This window comes from Antennarius striatus, chromosome 7 (genome assembly GCF_040054535.1).
Source record: "Antennarius striatus isolate MH-2024 chromosome 7, ASM4005453v1, whole genome shotgun sequence".
In the NCBI taxonomy this organism is placed as follows: domain Eukaryota; kingdom Metazoa; phylum Chordata; class Actinopteri; order Lophiiformes; family Antennariidae; genus Antennarius; species Antennarius striatus.
In genome coordinates this window covers 1,576,779-1,590,816 of record NC_090782.1, presented here as the reverse complement: position 1 = coordinate 1,590,816, position 14,038 = coordinate 1,576,779, and the positions used below count along the sequence as shown (strand labels likewise).

Here is a 14,038-nt window from a genome sequence, read left to right as displayed (position 1 = left end):
ATCTCAAGAAAAAGACCAGTTACAGTACAGACACACACCAGGACACGCAGGAGACTCACGGAGCTACAGACCTCCTCCCTCAGGCTCACGTGTTCCAGGAACCACCAGGGGAACGTCCCTGACAGAGTGGGGGGGCACTGATCTGAGCACTAACGTCATTTAAACCTTTGTGAACCCCCCCACTGATGGTAGACCTGGACCCCCCCACACTGATGTTAGACCTGGACCCCCCCACGCTGATGTTAGACCTGAACCCCCCCACACTGATGTTAGACCTGGACCCCCCCACACTGATGTTAGACCTGGACCCCCCCACGCTGATGTTAGACCTGGACCCCCCCACGCTGATGTTAAACCTGGACCCCCCCACGCTGATGTTAGACCTGGACCCCCCCACACTGATGGTAGACCTGAACCCCCCCACGCTGATGTTAGACCTGGACCCCCCCACGCTGATGTTAGACCTGAACCCCCCCACGCTGATGTTAGACCTGGACCCCCCCACGCTGATGTTAAACCTGGACCCCCCCACACTGATGTTAGACCTGGACCCCCCCACACTGATGTTAAACCTGGACCCCCCCACACTGATGGTAGACCTGAACCCCCCCACACTGATGTTAAACCTGAACCCCCCCACACTGATGTTAAACCTGAACCCCCCCACACTGATGTTAGACCTGGACCCCCCCACACTGATGTTAGACCTGGACCCCCCCACACTGATGTTAGACCTGGACCCCCCCACACTGATGTTAGACCTGAACCCCCCCACGCTGATGTTAGACCTGGACCCCCCCACACTGATGTTAGACCTGGACCCCCCCACACTGATGTTAAACCTGAACCCCCCCACACTGATGTTAAACCTGAACCCCCCCACACTGATGTTAGACCTGGACCCCCCCACACTGATGTTAGACCTGGACCCCCCCACACTGATGTTAGACCTGGACCCCCCCACACTGATGTTAGACCTGGACCCCCCCACGCTGATGTTAGACCTGGACCCCCCCACGCTGATGTTAGACCTGGACCCCCCCACACTGATGTTAGACCTGGACCCCCCCACACTGATGTTAGACCTGGACCCCCCCACCCTGACAGCCTGTTTAAAACACTTTCTGTCTGACGGAAGTCAGGCTCGTGGAACAGAGCACACTTCCGGATGCTGTCAACCAATAGAATGCGCGTACCGTATCACGTGACTGCATACCGAAAACCTGCGATGCGGTGAAGTCGCGAGCGTTGAGGCGCGAGGGCGCGCTGTACTACATTCATAAGAGGAACGATCCCGGGCCGTTAGCCTGGAGCTAACTGTGTTAGCACCGCTACATGTATTACTGCCCCCCCCCACTTCCTGCTTCTTCTCCTCTGAGACGCGGACTGGGGGCGCGCGCAGCATCCGGAGGATGGTGCGCGTTCCCGTTAACGGAGAGGGGCGGGGGCGCGCTCCGGAGCTGCAGCTGAGGGGGGGGCAGATAGAGAACATGATGGCGACCGAAGCGCAGGAGGTAGGAGAGCCGAGCAGCCCCGGCCCCGGCCCCGGCCCCGGCCCCGGCCCCGGCCCCGGCCGCAGCCCCGGCCCCGGCCGCAGCCCCGGCCCCGGCCCCGGCCGCAGCCCGAGCCCGGTGTCCGTCCGAGGGACGCGGAGGCACCGCGACAGCCGCCGGAAGCTGCGCCTGGTGTACCTGCAGTGCTGTGAGTACCGACACCCGGCAGGGGGGCGCGGCGGCGTCACCGGCAGAGGGGTGGCTTCTGACGGCAGAGAGGAGAGCCTCTGTCCGGGGGGGTAAATAAATAAATAAATAAATAAATAAATAAATAATGCTGCTCCACACATCAGCTCCGTTCGTCTCCAGTGATCACTGAACCAACAGTCACCGTCAGTCCGGACCCAGCGGTGCTCACACTACTTCCGGTTTGGTCCCTACTTCCGGTTTAAGCGGTCTGTTACATAGTCACGTGTCTGACTCCTGGGGGGGTAGTAAGAATCAGTCACCACAGTGATGTTCCTCATTTATATGTTCACCTATTCATTCAATTAATAAATACGAGCAATCATCATGTCAACCACTTTGGCAGTGGAGTGTAGAGTAGACCACATGTGTCCAACCCCAGGCTCTCAAGGGGCCAACTAAAATGATGTGGCCCCTGGACAGCACAATAGGTCAGTGACTAAAAATAAATTGGTAAAAAGCAAAGCTTTGACCAAAACCCACATCTCCCACAATGCAGTAATTAAGACTATTTTAACTTAGACAAAACACAAAGTTAATGTCCTAACTTGTGTTTGATGGTTTGTTTGTTTTTGTTTTTTAATTTATTGATAATTTGATCCTTGATTGAGGTGTACAAAACTGTGATGAGACCAGCGATGTTGTTTGGTCTAGAGACAGTGTCACTGAGGAAAAGACAGGAGACAGAGCTGGAGGTAGCAGAGATGAAGATGCTGAGGTTCTCTCTGGGAGTGACCAGGATGGATAGGATCAGGAATGAGTCCATCAGAGGGACAGCACATGTTAGAGGTTCTGGAGATAAAGTCAGAGAGGCCAGACTGAGATGGTTTGGACATGTCCAGAGGAGAGATAGTGAATATATTGGTAGAAGGATGCTGAGTTCTGAACTGCCAGGCAGGAGGCCTAGAGGAAGACCAAAGAGGAGGTTTATGGATGTAGTGAAAGAGGACATGAAGGTAGTTGGTGTGAGAGAAGAGGATGCAGAAGACAGGGTTAGATGGAGGACACTGATTGGCTGTGGAGACCCCTGAAGGGAAAAGCCCAAAGGAGAAGAAGTTTGATCCTTGATTGATGGAGTTCTGTGGGTTTAATAACCTGACAAATTAAAAGCATTTATGTTATAACAGAGCAAGAAGCAAACCTATTTTTTGTCCAGTTGTAATGTTTGTAACTTGAATAAGTAATAAATTCAGAGTTATTTAACATTAAGGAGTAGTTCTGGCCCCTTTGAGGACAGCCGTTATGCTGATGTGGTCCTCAGTGAAAATGAGTTTGACACCCCTGTTAAAGACACACAGGTTGTCACTATTTTTATATATTATTGTTGTTCATGTCCAGCAAGTCCTCAACATATGAACACAATTGGTTCTTAAAGTTGTTCAAAAATTGAATTGTTTGTAAGCCATTATTTATTAAATCTCAATCTATAATCTCCATCTGAGGTCATTTAAATGTCATTACTACTCTAAATACTGAAGTTCTATTCACTAACAATAATGGGACATTTTTAGTTTTCCGTACCGCTTTTTCTGCTTACTTGGGTCACGGAGGTTGCTGGACCCTATCCCAGTGAACTTTCAAGCATGAGGCGGGAATATGTTCCCAAAACATTGCCAGTGCAGCGCGGAAAAACAACACATAATAAAATAAAAGTAAAGGTCATTTTGAGTTAAGATGTTCTTGATTTTAAGTCGGTTTAAAGAAAAAAAAATGGAAAAATGAAAGTCAAGTTTACATAATTCTTCACTACTTAATATCTGTCTGCCATAAATACCGAACCCTTAACAGAGCATGATATCATGTCACTGTACTATAACACAGTGACATGATATAAAAACATTTATTACATTAAAATATGTACGAATAGTTCTAACATCTACTGTTATTTGTCACTCGTGATTCACGTCAAATTTTTCATCAAGATTAGTTTACGGTAAACTTTAATCCTTATAATTTAATCCTTGAGCAGAAGAAGAAAACATTCAAGGAGCTCTCCACCAGTTATTAAGATCATCAACAGCAGTCAGAGTCAGCTTTGGATGTTGATGATTCTCTGTATGCTACTGTAGCATGTAGCTTACCTTTTGAGTGAAGGGAGAGCAGGAGGGAGGAGTTACTGTGGGTCAGGGTCAGAGTTGTCATCAGAGAGATGGTCACCACTACCACTATCTTCACTACCTTTTTCTTAATTATCCATGATAAAGAGTAAAGTATCCAAGATATGAACGTCTGATGCTCTGAGATGCGAACAGAGACAAGAACAAACAACAACAAGAGAGGGAGACGAGTGATGGAGCTGTGTGAACACAACAGTGCTGCTCCCCGGAGTGTGTGGTAGAAAGTGGAACTGCAGGACAATAGTCGAATATGGTGAAGCATGTTTGTTTGTTTTTCTGAATGTTTGTAAGTCAAATGTTCTTTTCTTGAGGACTACCTGTATATGGGGTTGAAGTTGACCATAAAATATTTATTCCTTGGAAAATGAGAGAAAAAGTTTTGTATGTTTTTTTTGTTTGTTTCTTTTAATATCTCAAGACACAACTCTTTATTATGGAAATGAAACATCAGTGACTGTAGAATTTAGCAGACATAATTCCAAATGGGCAGACTGGTGACTACACTTCTGGTCAGGGTTTGTTGAAAGAAAATAAAAAGGTATGATGGCTGAATTAAAGAAAGGCTGCGTCGTCCACTTCATGTTATCTGTGATGGGGCTTTGAAACATGCACTTGAACACACCACAGATGCTACAGCTAGCAGCTAACTAGCACATATACTCTGCACTTCTCCACACTAGATGCTGGTGGTAACCTGTATTCTTAAAGGGAAACTAAAGACCTTGGACCATTTATATACAAACCATTATATGAAATAACCTTAAGCCCACTTAAAACTTAAACCTGTGTTTCATATTTACATCTTGGGGTGATCAATAAAGAGTGAGGTACACTTTCTGGGTGTACCGTCTTAATACACTCCTTTCCCGTTCTCCTTGTTTGCCTTTCCATTTCCATTTCTCTTCCCTCACTTTTAGTCAGACAACCAATTACAATGATATCTCAGTGAACAATGACTGAGGGCCGACCATCTGTCTAGTGGGCCAGGGCCCAACACTTTGGGTTGGTGGGGAGACACATAGCAGGGGCCAATAAGCATTCCACATTTTGAGGAAAAGGAGCTTTTCATTGTGTTGACATCGGCATCCTGTGCAGTTGTGATGCGAACACTTTTTAAGTGTGACATCAATCAATACAATTAAATGAAGGTCACTCTGTCCACGCTCCTGTCTCACTCCTCTAACTGAGTTTGTGACGCGACTTATTGAGTCGTTATCTTTCATGTCGCTGACGCTGTTTGACCACAGACAATCTGAAAAGATGATGATGACATGTCTAATTACTGAGGCCATATGTTCCTCTGCCGTGTTTGGAAGGGCGGTGTGGGAGCGCACAGGATTGATAAGACAATCATGAAAAATGATCAGACTGATTCAAAATGACATCCTGTTTGCAGTAATGACGGGGGGGTCTGTAAAGTGCAAGGGAAAATTTGAATATGACAGAAAAGTGACCCGTCTTGTCAATGCAACAATCAGGCTGTGGTGACAGAGACTGCTTGTTGGCGTTAATCATCGTAATAAGGCCTGACAGGCTGCGTCGCAGTGTGGAGGAAATGGACGTGAGCGTATTTGTTGTAAATGTGAAGCCTTTTACATTAAAGAAAGGGTTGGAAATAAAACTATTTTCTCCAATCCAGTCTTTATTTGTTGAGCACTTTACAACAACCACAGTCGACCAAAGTGCTGTACAGATAAATAAATAAAAAATGAACATTATAGATTAAAGACAAAATGGCTCTTCTCAGTCACCATCACTGACTGCAGAGTCATCTATCTCTATCTATCTATTAAGAACCTCAGATCTTTGAAGTCTGTTAACATCTTTTATTTCGTTTTGGTCTAAACGTGGCAGCATTTCTAGAATTTTGTGAGGAGAGGTATTGAATTTTATCTGGGGCAGAATGAGTGAGCAGAGATGCTTTTATTCAGTTTTTCATTACATCCCATGTCAAAGCGGTGATGTATTTGTCAGTGTTTGTCCATTAGTCCTCCAAATATCTTCACAACCGTTGCAGATAGAAAGATGAAAGATCACAACTGCAGGTGCCAGTGACTTCATGAACAGAATGTACAATTATATAAAGGTGGAGCAGTACTAGCAGGCAACTAGTTAGCTGTCAGCTATCGGGTCACATGTTGATCTACACCCGTTTGTCTTGTTCAAGTGTTTCAATTTAAAAGCTCCTTAAAATTTTCCCAGTGGACAGAAGTCCTCGAGGTCTTTAAGGTGAAACAGTTGAGGGTCTATCAGAAACATGATTAGTGTAACACGTCGTGTTAGATTTCATTAGATTGCTTTGGTTTATTGTTTGACTTGAAGCCCAATGAGACTCGTTTTTCTAACACGTCGCTCCACATCAGACAGTCCTGCTTTGTAGACGTCTGTCTCTTCAGCTGCATCTCTACCTTTATGCTTTCTCTCTCCCCACATTTGGGATCTGACTAACCTCTGCTTGTTTTCCCAGATTTCTTGACCATTGCAACAATACTGGGAACTGGAATCTTAGGTTAGCGCTTCTATTTTGTTACCTATGCTGTGCTTTCTCTTGGACTTCCTTCTTATAATATCTAATGTTTTGGGTTATTAATTAAAGCTCTGTCCATCTCTGGCTTTCATTGGCAGAGCAAATTTAACTGTGGTTTATGAAGTGTAGTTAACACCCGAGGGATTTTTTTCTTTTTTTTGTAGATGTGGAAATTACATGCTACATTACATTTAAGTACTTTGTTTTCAGCATGTTCTTCCACAAAAGGTGGAGCCCTTGCAAGTTATTACTTGTTCAATCACTTAAATGTCATATTGAAATTAGTGTCATACATAAAGTTTAATGGGAAGTTTGAGACTGAACGGAAAGGAGTGTCTGTTAGAGAGATGTGCAGAGAGAGCGACAGACGAGTAGATGCATCGAAGAAAAAGTTAGACAGGGGCTCACAAATGTCTGCTGTACAGATAGACTGGATTTATTGTTATTGGGTGTAGAATAGCAGTGAATCAGACTCAGAAACTGCTTCTTACTCTTTTTAAATTGTAGGTCTTCCAGTAACGATAGCCCATGCTGGACTGGTGCCGTTCCTCGTCTCCTTTCTTGTTGGCTTCTTTGTCCAGGTCAGTAAAGCTTGACGTTTAAGTTGCTGAGAACTGAGAACAAAGTTATCAAAGCAGTCTCTAACTCAACACAAAACTTTTTACAAACTTTAGACAGAAGTGTGGGACTTACCGGTACATCTTTCTGCCACTGTTCACTCTGTCATTTCCAGAACAAAATAAGTCCTATTTATCCCTCTGTGCTTTGCAGGCCCTGCTCATCTACCTGTTTGTGGAACTTCTGCAGAAGTGTCAGGCGATGCAGCTGGAATCACTGAAGGTAAGCACCAGAACAAACCCCCACAGCCGTGTTTTACTCTCTATTATTAATTGGTAACAGCGAGAGCGACTGTGCCAATGTAGAAAAAAAGAAGCTGCTGTTCTGTACTGGAATACATCCAGGAGGAAAAATGGCATCGCACCACAGCTGGAGCTCATGTTCAGAAGGGAAAAGTCAATTAATACAGGAAATACCATAAAGGACAGCACACTCTTGACAATTAAACCAGAAACTATATGGAACGTCCTATGAATGCTGTGAAGACGGGGGGTCGTCTGCAACAAATGTTGCTGAGTGTGCATTAACCACAGTTCCATTAAACCTACCTGAAAGTCATGACAGTGTGTAGCATTAGCATAAGCAGAAGGTAATAGGTCACCTCTATAGAATACAGCGGTTCCATTACAAACTGCCCACTGGGTAAGGCCTAGTTCAACATCATCCCATTTATAATACCACTGACCACTATAATACTACACATTATTCATCTCATCAGACGCCGTATCCACATTCATGTATTTAAAGTTTGCTTTCTGCCTGCCTGTCAGCCCCAGAGGGACAGGACCCAGCATGAGACAACCGCTAATTCTTGTTTGTTCTTTCAAAACCATGTCTTGTCTGCTATTGGTGGAAAAGTCAGAGTGATGTTGTACACCGGTGTCTGATGCAGAGCTAACTAAGCTAACATAGCTGGTGTGACTTACAGAATCATCTACGTCATCCTTTAGAAGAGGAGCAAATGAATGATTGTGAACGTGACGGAGAGCAGCAACATTGTGAGTATCTCACTCGGGTTGATTCTCCTGCTTCTGTTTCAGACAGGCGTTGCCGAGTGCATTGTGATGAACCAGATGAGTGTGGAGGACCCAAACCCCACAGAGGAAGAGGAGGAGGATGATGAGGGGGAAAATGCAGAAGCAGGTAAGAAACCTTCTGAACGTTTTCCTCCAATCGAATCTTCTAGTAATTCCAGTTCACTCCCAGGTTGAGGTGTGAACTGAACAGTTTAATGTCTTCATGTCAGAAGTGTGTTCTTGAACAACTTGGCTCAGATAACAATCAGGAATTGGCCTGATGTGGACAAATTGAAGTCAACTGCACTGCACAGATGCTTATTTGTATCCACGCTCCCTTGTGCATTAAGAATGAAATTGAATTTTAGACCACCGTTCTACTCATCAAGGCCTATTTAAGACTTCATGTTATCTGTATTTATGTTCATTTCATCCTAATTCAAATAACCAGCAGTCTGGTAATTATATCTGAGATTCTCAGTCTTTTTTTCATGTGTTTTTCTTCATGTTTCTCTCCATTTAACCAGAAGTAGGTTAAACAGGGTGAGGATTTCCTTCTTTTATGACTTTGAGTAACAATTTAAAATCACTTAGAAATGTTACAGGGTGGGCGATGTGACTCCCCTTTATTTACCTCCCGGTCTACAAACTAACAGTTTGTGTCAAGTTTTGTTCTCCTTTTATTTTATTGTGGTTTATCGTAGATTCAGTGACGCAGCGTTTCTAAATCTCTTTATAACGGCTCCGATTCTGTCTGTCTCTACATCACACTGTTGAAATCAAGTTATTCTGACGCTGATGACAATTTCAAGACTCTGCTTTCCTGGTCTTTTATTGGCACTAGTCTCTCAGTCATGTCTCGCTCTCTGGTGTGGCTTTAATGTGGGAAACTGCAGACAGTGATAAGTGAAGCTGATGACACTCAAACTGATTCTGCTGCTTCTCGCAAAAAGCAAGAACAAAAGTTCTCTTCAAAAGTTGAGTTTGAGTTTGACTGATTATTTTTCTGATTATTGTAGTGGAAAATTAACTGATATTTCTCTGTGTTGAGTAAAGTCAACTGAACTTGTAGAAGAAGCGTCTTGGATGTCATGAATGTTTGTCTTTGTTGGTTTGTTTTATTTACATTAACAGAATTACTTAAAAAATAGATACTAGCTCCAGAGCTAATCTGTTACATTTTGGTGGTGATCCAAATCCTCATCCATAGCAGGAAAGGGGCAAGTACCAAATGATTGATTCATGTGTTCTCTACAAGGTTCAACTTTCTACAACAGCTAAATCAGAAAGAACGCTCTTCTTTCTGTTTTGCTTTGTTTTTTATTTCAGACATTTCATCTTAAGAACAGAAGGACCATTTTAGGCAAAGACAATTTTAGACAAGTCAATCTTCTTAACGGAAGGAAACAGTGAAAACAGATACAAAATAATTCACAATATTCACTAGTTTAAATGTTACCAGGAAAAGTGTGTATTTTTGGGGTATTTTATTTGCAGTAAATACACGTGGACAAAATTGTTGGTACACCTTTGTTAATGATAGAGTAGTCTCTAGAACAAGGGTAGTCTCAGGAATTTCGAAAGAAAATTATAGACCAGCGTGTTAAAGGTAAAGGCTATAAGACAATCTCCAAGCAGCTTGATGTCCCTGTGACAACAGTGGCACATATTATTCAAACGTTTAAGATCCACGGGACTGTAGCCAACCTTCCTGGACGTGGCTGCAAGAGGAAAATTGATGATAAATTAAAGAGACGGATAGTTTGAAAGGTATCCAAAGAGCCCAGAACAACCTCCAACGAACTCCAAGGCCAAGGTACATCTGTGTCAGATCGCACTATTCATCATTGTTTGATCCAAAGTGGACTCCATGGGAGACAACCAAGGGGGACACCACTGTTGAAAGAAAATCATAAAAAATTGAGACTGGAATTTGCGAAAATGAATGTTGACAAGCCACAAAGCTTGTGGGAGAATGTTCTTTGGACAGATGAGACCAAACTGGAGCTTTTTGGTAAGGCACATCAACTCAATGTTCACAGACGGAAAAATCAATAAAGCTTGGTCTCAGTTGCAGATCATGGGTCTTCCAAAAGGATAATGACTCCAAACACACAACCAAAAACACCCAAGAATGGCTTAGAGAAAAACATTGGACTATTCTGAAGTGGCCTTCTATGAGCCCAGATCTAAATCCTATTGAACATCTGTTGAAAGAGCTGAAACATGCCATCTGGAGAAGACACCCTTCAAACCTGAGACAACTGGAGGAGTATTCTCACGAGGAGTGGGACAGAATACCTGTAGAGAGGTGCAGAGGTCTCATTGACAGCTACAGAAGTCGTTTAATTGCAGTGATTGCCTCAAAAGGTTGTGCAACAAAGTTATGAGTACCATCATTTTTTTCCAGGCCTGTTTCATTAGTTTGTTTTTTTAAATAATTCTGTTGAACGATAATTCCAAAGTAATGTCTGATTTTTATTGTTTAATTTTCAAGAAATTTTTATTTATTGTTACTTTGGTGAGTTTCAGGTGATTTTGGTGACCATTGTGGGTCTTTCTTTCATTTACAGAGGGGTATCAACAACTTTGTCCATGTGTATAAATGAACCTCTCCAAACATGAAGTACATGGAGAGGTCGGTCATAGACTGATGAATGAGAAACACATACTATAATCCAGCATGAAGCAGTCAAGTCATCAAATGACTCTGAGACAGTAGGGTCAAACAATAAACGTCACTGATTATTATTGTGTGCAATGAGTGTGAATTTCTGTCTGAATCTGTGAAAGCAGTTACTGTATGCGAGTGTGAGTGTGTATGAGTACACATTCAGAACTGTAATTAGAGATCACGCTACTTTAATGGCAAATGAAAGGATTAGCCTGAACTAAGCCTCATAATTAATCCAGCAATAATCATGGTTGAACTGTTTTCTGCACATTGTCTGATGTCCCTGAAGGTCTAAACATGTAAATGAAGCGGGTAGGGTTTGGCCATAAGAGGCTCCTGATGATGGGGATGTTAGACGGGTGTGCAGGGAGATTAAACCCTGACAGCTGGATATCCAGAGAACTGTTAGCTCTTCTCACGCCCAGGGGAAAACAACTTTTGATATGCTGTCTATAAAAGATGGCTTCGTCATGCTACTTGCGTATTCCACCACAGGCCAGCTCTGATAGATACACACACACACACACACACACACACACACACACACACACACACACACACACACACACACACACACACACACACACACACACACACACACACACACACACACACACAAACTCACACACATACAATGAAGTACAATGGATGTGGCCTGCAGCTGGAGACAAAGGCACACACTGTCATGATGAAACCTAAAGCGGCAAATACAATGCTCGGATTGTATTCCTCCAGTACAGCCTGGGCTGTATCCCCACCTATATATGGGAATAAGCTCACTAGAAAACCTCACGATGTCACCTACTGGCGTCTACCCTGAAGTTGGGGCCGCTAGCCGAGTTGGCTCCGGTCTTCACATTTGTCCATGTCTCTCACTTACGGAGCCGTTTGGTCTTCCTCAAACACAGCGGTTTATATTCTCTGATTGTGACGGACCTCACGTTGTCGTGTGGGGAACCCCGATGCTTTATTCACCACGACCCAACTCACGACGCCGGCGTCTACCCGGATGGCCGAACCGTAACGTGGCCTTTGTCTTGGCGTTCGTCCGTCCCACACACTCGGAGCCGTTACAGCTTCATCAGACACAGCGGTGTGTTTTCTTGTGACAGCAAAGAAAAAATGTAAACAAACAAAGTATAATATTATAGTTTTATTGTGTAATTTCCACGGGTTCCCGCATAAATAACAAGAAGTCACATGGAAAGTGTCTGAATATGAGTAAAAATGACATCTATGTAGAGTTAAAGCTCTTATAAAATCTTTGGTCAGCGGTCAAACCTCCACCAAAGGAGCTTTTTCCTTATTCTGTTTTGTTAAACAGTTTAGTAGGTCACAGGGTCAGTTTTAAGATACAAAGGGCTGAATTTAGCCAATTATCTGTTTTGTGTTGGGTGTAGAAGAAATGAAACCAGTCAGTTTTCTGTCAGGCGTTTTCAAAGTTCCATTAACACCTTGGGCATTTTATGTTGCTCCTGCCATAAATATGTGAGCATTCCGGTGTGTTCTCACTTCCAAAGACACAAAATGCAGACAATCTAACACGGGACGTGACTAAAGCAAATATCAAGTGGAACCTCTGCTCTCTGCTTTGTTTCCAAGAATGCTTTACAGTCTTATTTTAATAAATTAAAAGGCTAAAGCATTCAGTGCTTCAGCCTCTTTGCATTTCCATTCCCTGAACATATTATTATCAGTATTCTGGTCCCATTATAACCAGTCCACTCAGCGTTTCTGTCCAAATCTGCTCAGTTTCAGATGTTACTGAAGCGTTTATGCTGTCACAGCTTTGACAGGATGAGACAGAACCCCTCAGCCATTTATTTACTGTACCTTTGAACGTACACAGTTTATGCCGTTCTGCGTTAAGGAGATATAAGTGAATATTATACATATTCCTCAAACCCTTTATAATTATTCATGCTGTGTTTCAGAAGACTCACTTCTGATTTCCTAAATGTTGCTTTCAGCATTTCCTGTGACAGGATAATTGGTGAGTCTTTGATACCTTTTACAAACCTGTCAGTTTTGCGTGAGCGTAGCCTACGGGCTAAAGCAGTTCAGGCTGGAACCTTCACTGAAAGCTTTAGTCAGTGAGGTAAGAGCTGATTTGTACTTACATGGACCAGCACTGTGTTGGGCACACACTGGAAAGCTGCTGAGGCTGTCTCACCAACAAGAACATTCTCACTGTATTTGGGCCAATCAGTTAACGGTGCAACACGCCATGACTCATTGGTTGTGATATGTCTGGTACAGGTAGACCTCGGCTTACATCGTTCTTCGTTAAACACTGGTTCTCAAAAAAACACACGGAAGAATTTAAAGCAAGTTTACATCATTTCATTCAACTTAAACATAGTAATAATTCCCGTGTTTTATAAACTAAATAATTTATCATTCATTTGTGAATAAAGCATCAGTGATCTGTGGTAAACACCTCCAAACTGGATTCATGATGTCAGATTTTTTTTTTCTGCACTACATGAAAAACTAAAATTTGTTGTTTGTAATCTTAAAATAGATTTATATTAACCAAAATCCATTCATAAATAAAGTACAGCACTGAACTGGGAATGGTTATTTTTGGTTTAGCCTGGAGACTAGTTAATTCAACTTAATGTCGTTTCTCGACGTACGTCGTGTCTCCTGGAAACAATTACCAACATAGGGCGACATATACGTACCTGCACATCCCCTCTGAACTCTTTCTATGCAGCGCAGGGATGGGTTTTCTCTGTGCTACCACGTAAACAACATGTCCTGATGTTAACGTACAAATGTTATCATTTAATAGTTCTTCAAGTTTGTTGAGCTTCTGACCTGATATCACTGTTTAGTTCCAATGTTAACAATCATTCTGGCACACGCATTTACATCGAGGTTCTTCTTCTCCTTTTGGCTTTTCCCTTCAGGGGTCTCCACAGCGAATCAGTTGCCTCCATCTAACCCTGTCTTCTGAATCCTCTTCTCTCACACCAACTACCTTCATGTCCTCTTTCACTACGTCCATAAACCTCCTCTTTGGTCTTCCTCTAGGCCTCCTGCCTGGCAGTTCAAAACTCAGCATCCTTCTACCAATATATTCACTATCTCTCCTCTGGACATGTCCAAACCATCTCAGTCTGGCCTCTCTGACTTTATCTCCAGAACCTCTAACATGTGCTGTCCCTCTGATGTACTCATTCCTGATCCTATCCATCCTGGTCACTCCCAGAGAGAACCTCAGCATCTTCATCTCTGCTACCTCCAGCTCTGTCTCCTGTCTTTTCCTCAGTGACACTGTCTCTAGACCAAACAACATCGCTGGTCTCACCACAGTTTTGTACACCTTTCCTTTCATTTTA

At 43.2% G+C, this 14,038-nt stretch overlaps 1 protein-coding gene across 7 annotated transcripts in view; it reads left to right on the top strand.

The window, feature by feature from the left end:
* The first annotated feature begins 1,116 nt into the window (after nt 1-1,116).
* The window catches only part of si:ch211-51h4.2 (uncharacterized), a 115,482-nt gene continuing 102,560 nt past the window's right edge, over nt 1,117-14,038 (top strand). The window contains exons 1-5 of one of the 7 annotated variants that reach the window (XR_011036699.1): nt 1,117-1,701; nt 6,324-6,365; nt 6,891-6,964; nt 7,155-7,223; nt 8,042-8,144. Coding sequence is in view for 6 of the 7 variants with exons in the window: in XM_068318830.1 (XP_068174931.1) it covers nt 1,413-1,701; nt 6,324-6,365; nt 6,891-6,964; nt 7,155-7,223; nt 8,042-8,144 (577 nt within the window). In the remaining variant the exon portion in view is untranslated. The remainder of the gene's footprint in view (nt 1,702-6,323; nt 6,366-6,890; nt 6,965-7,154; nt 7,224-8,041; nt 8,145-14,038) is intronic. The other 6 variants (XM_068318830.1, XM_068318833.1, XM_068318832.1 and 3 more) reach the window with 6 other exon arrangements.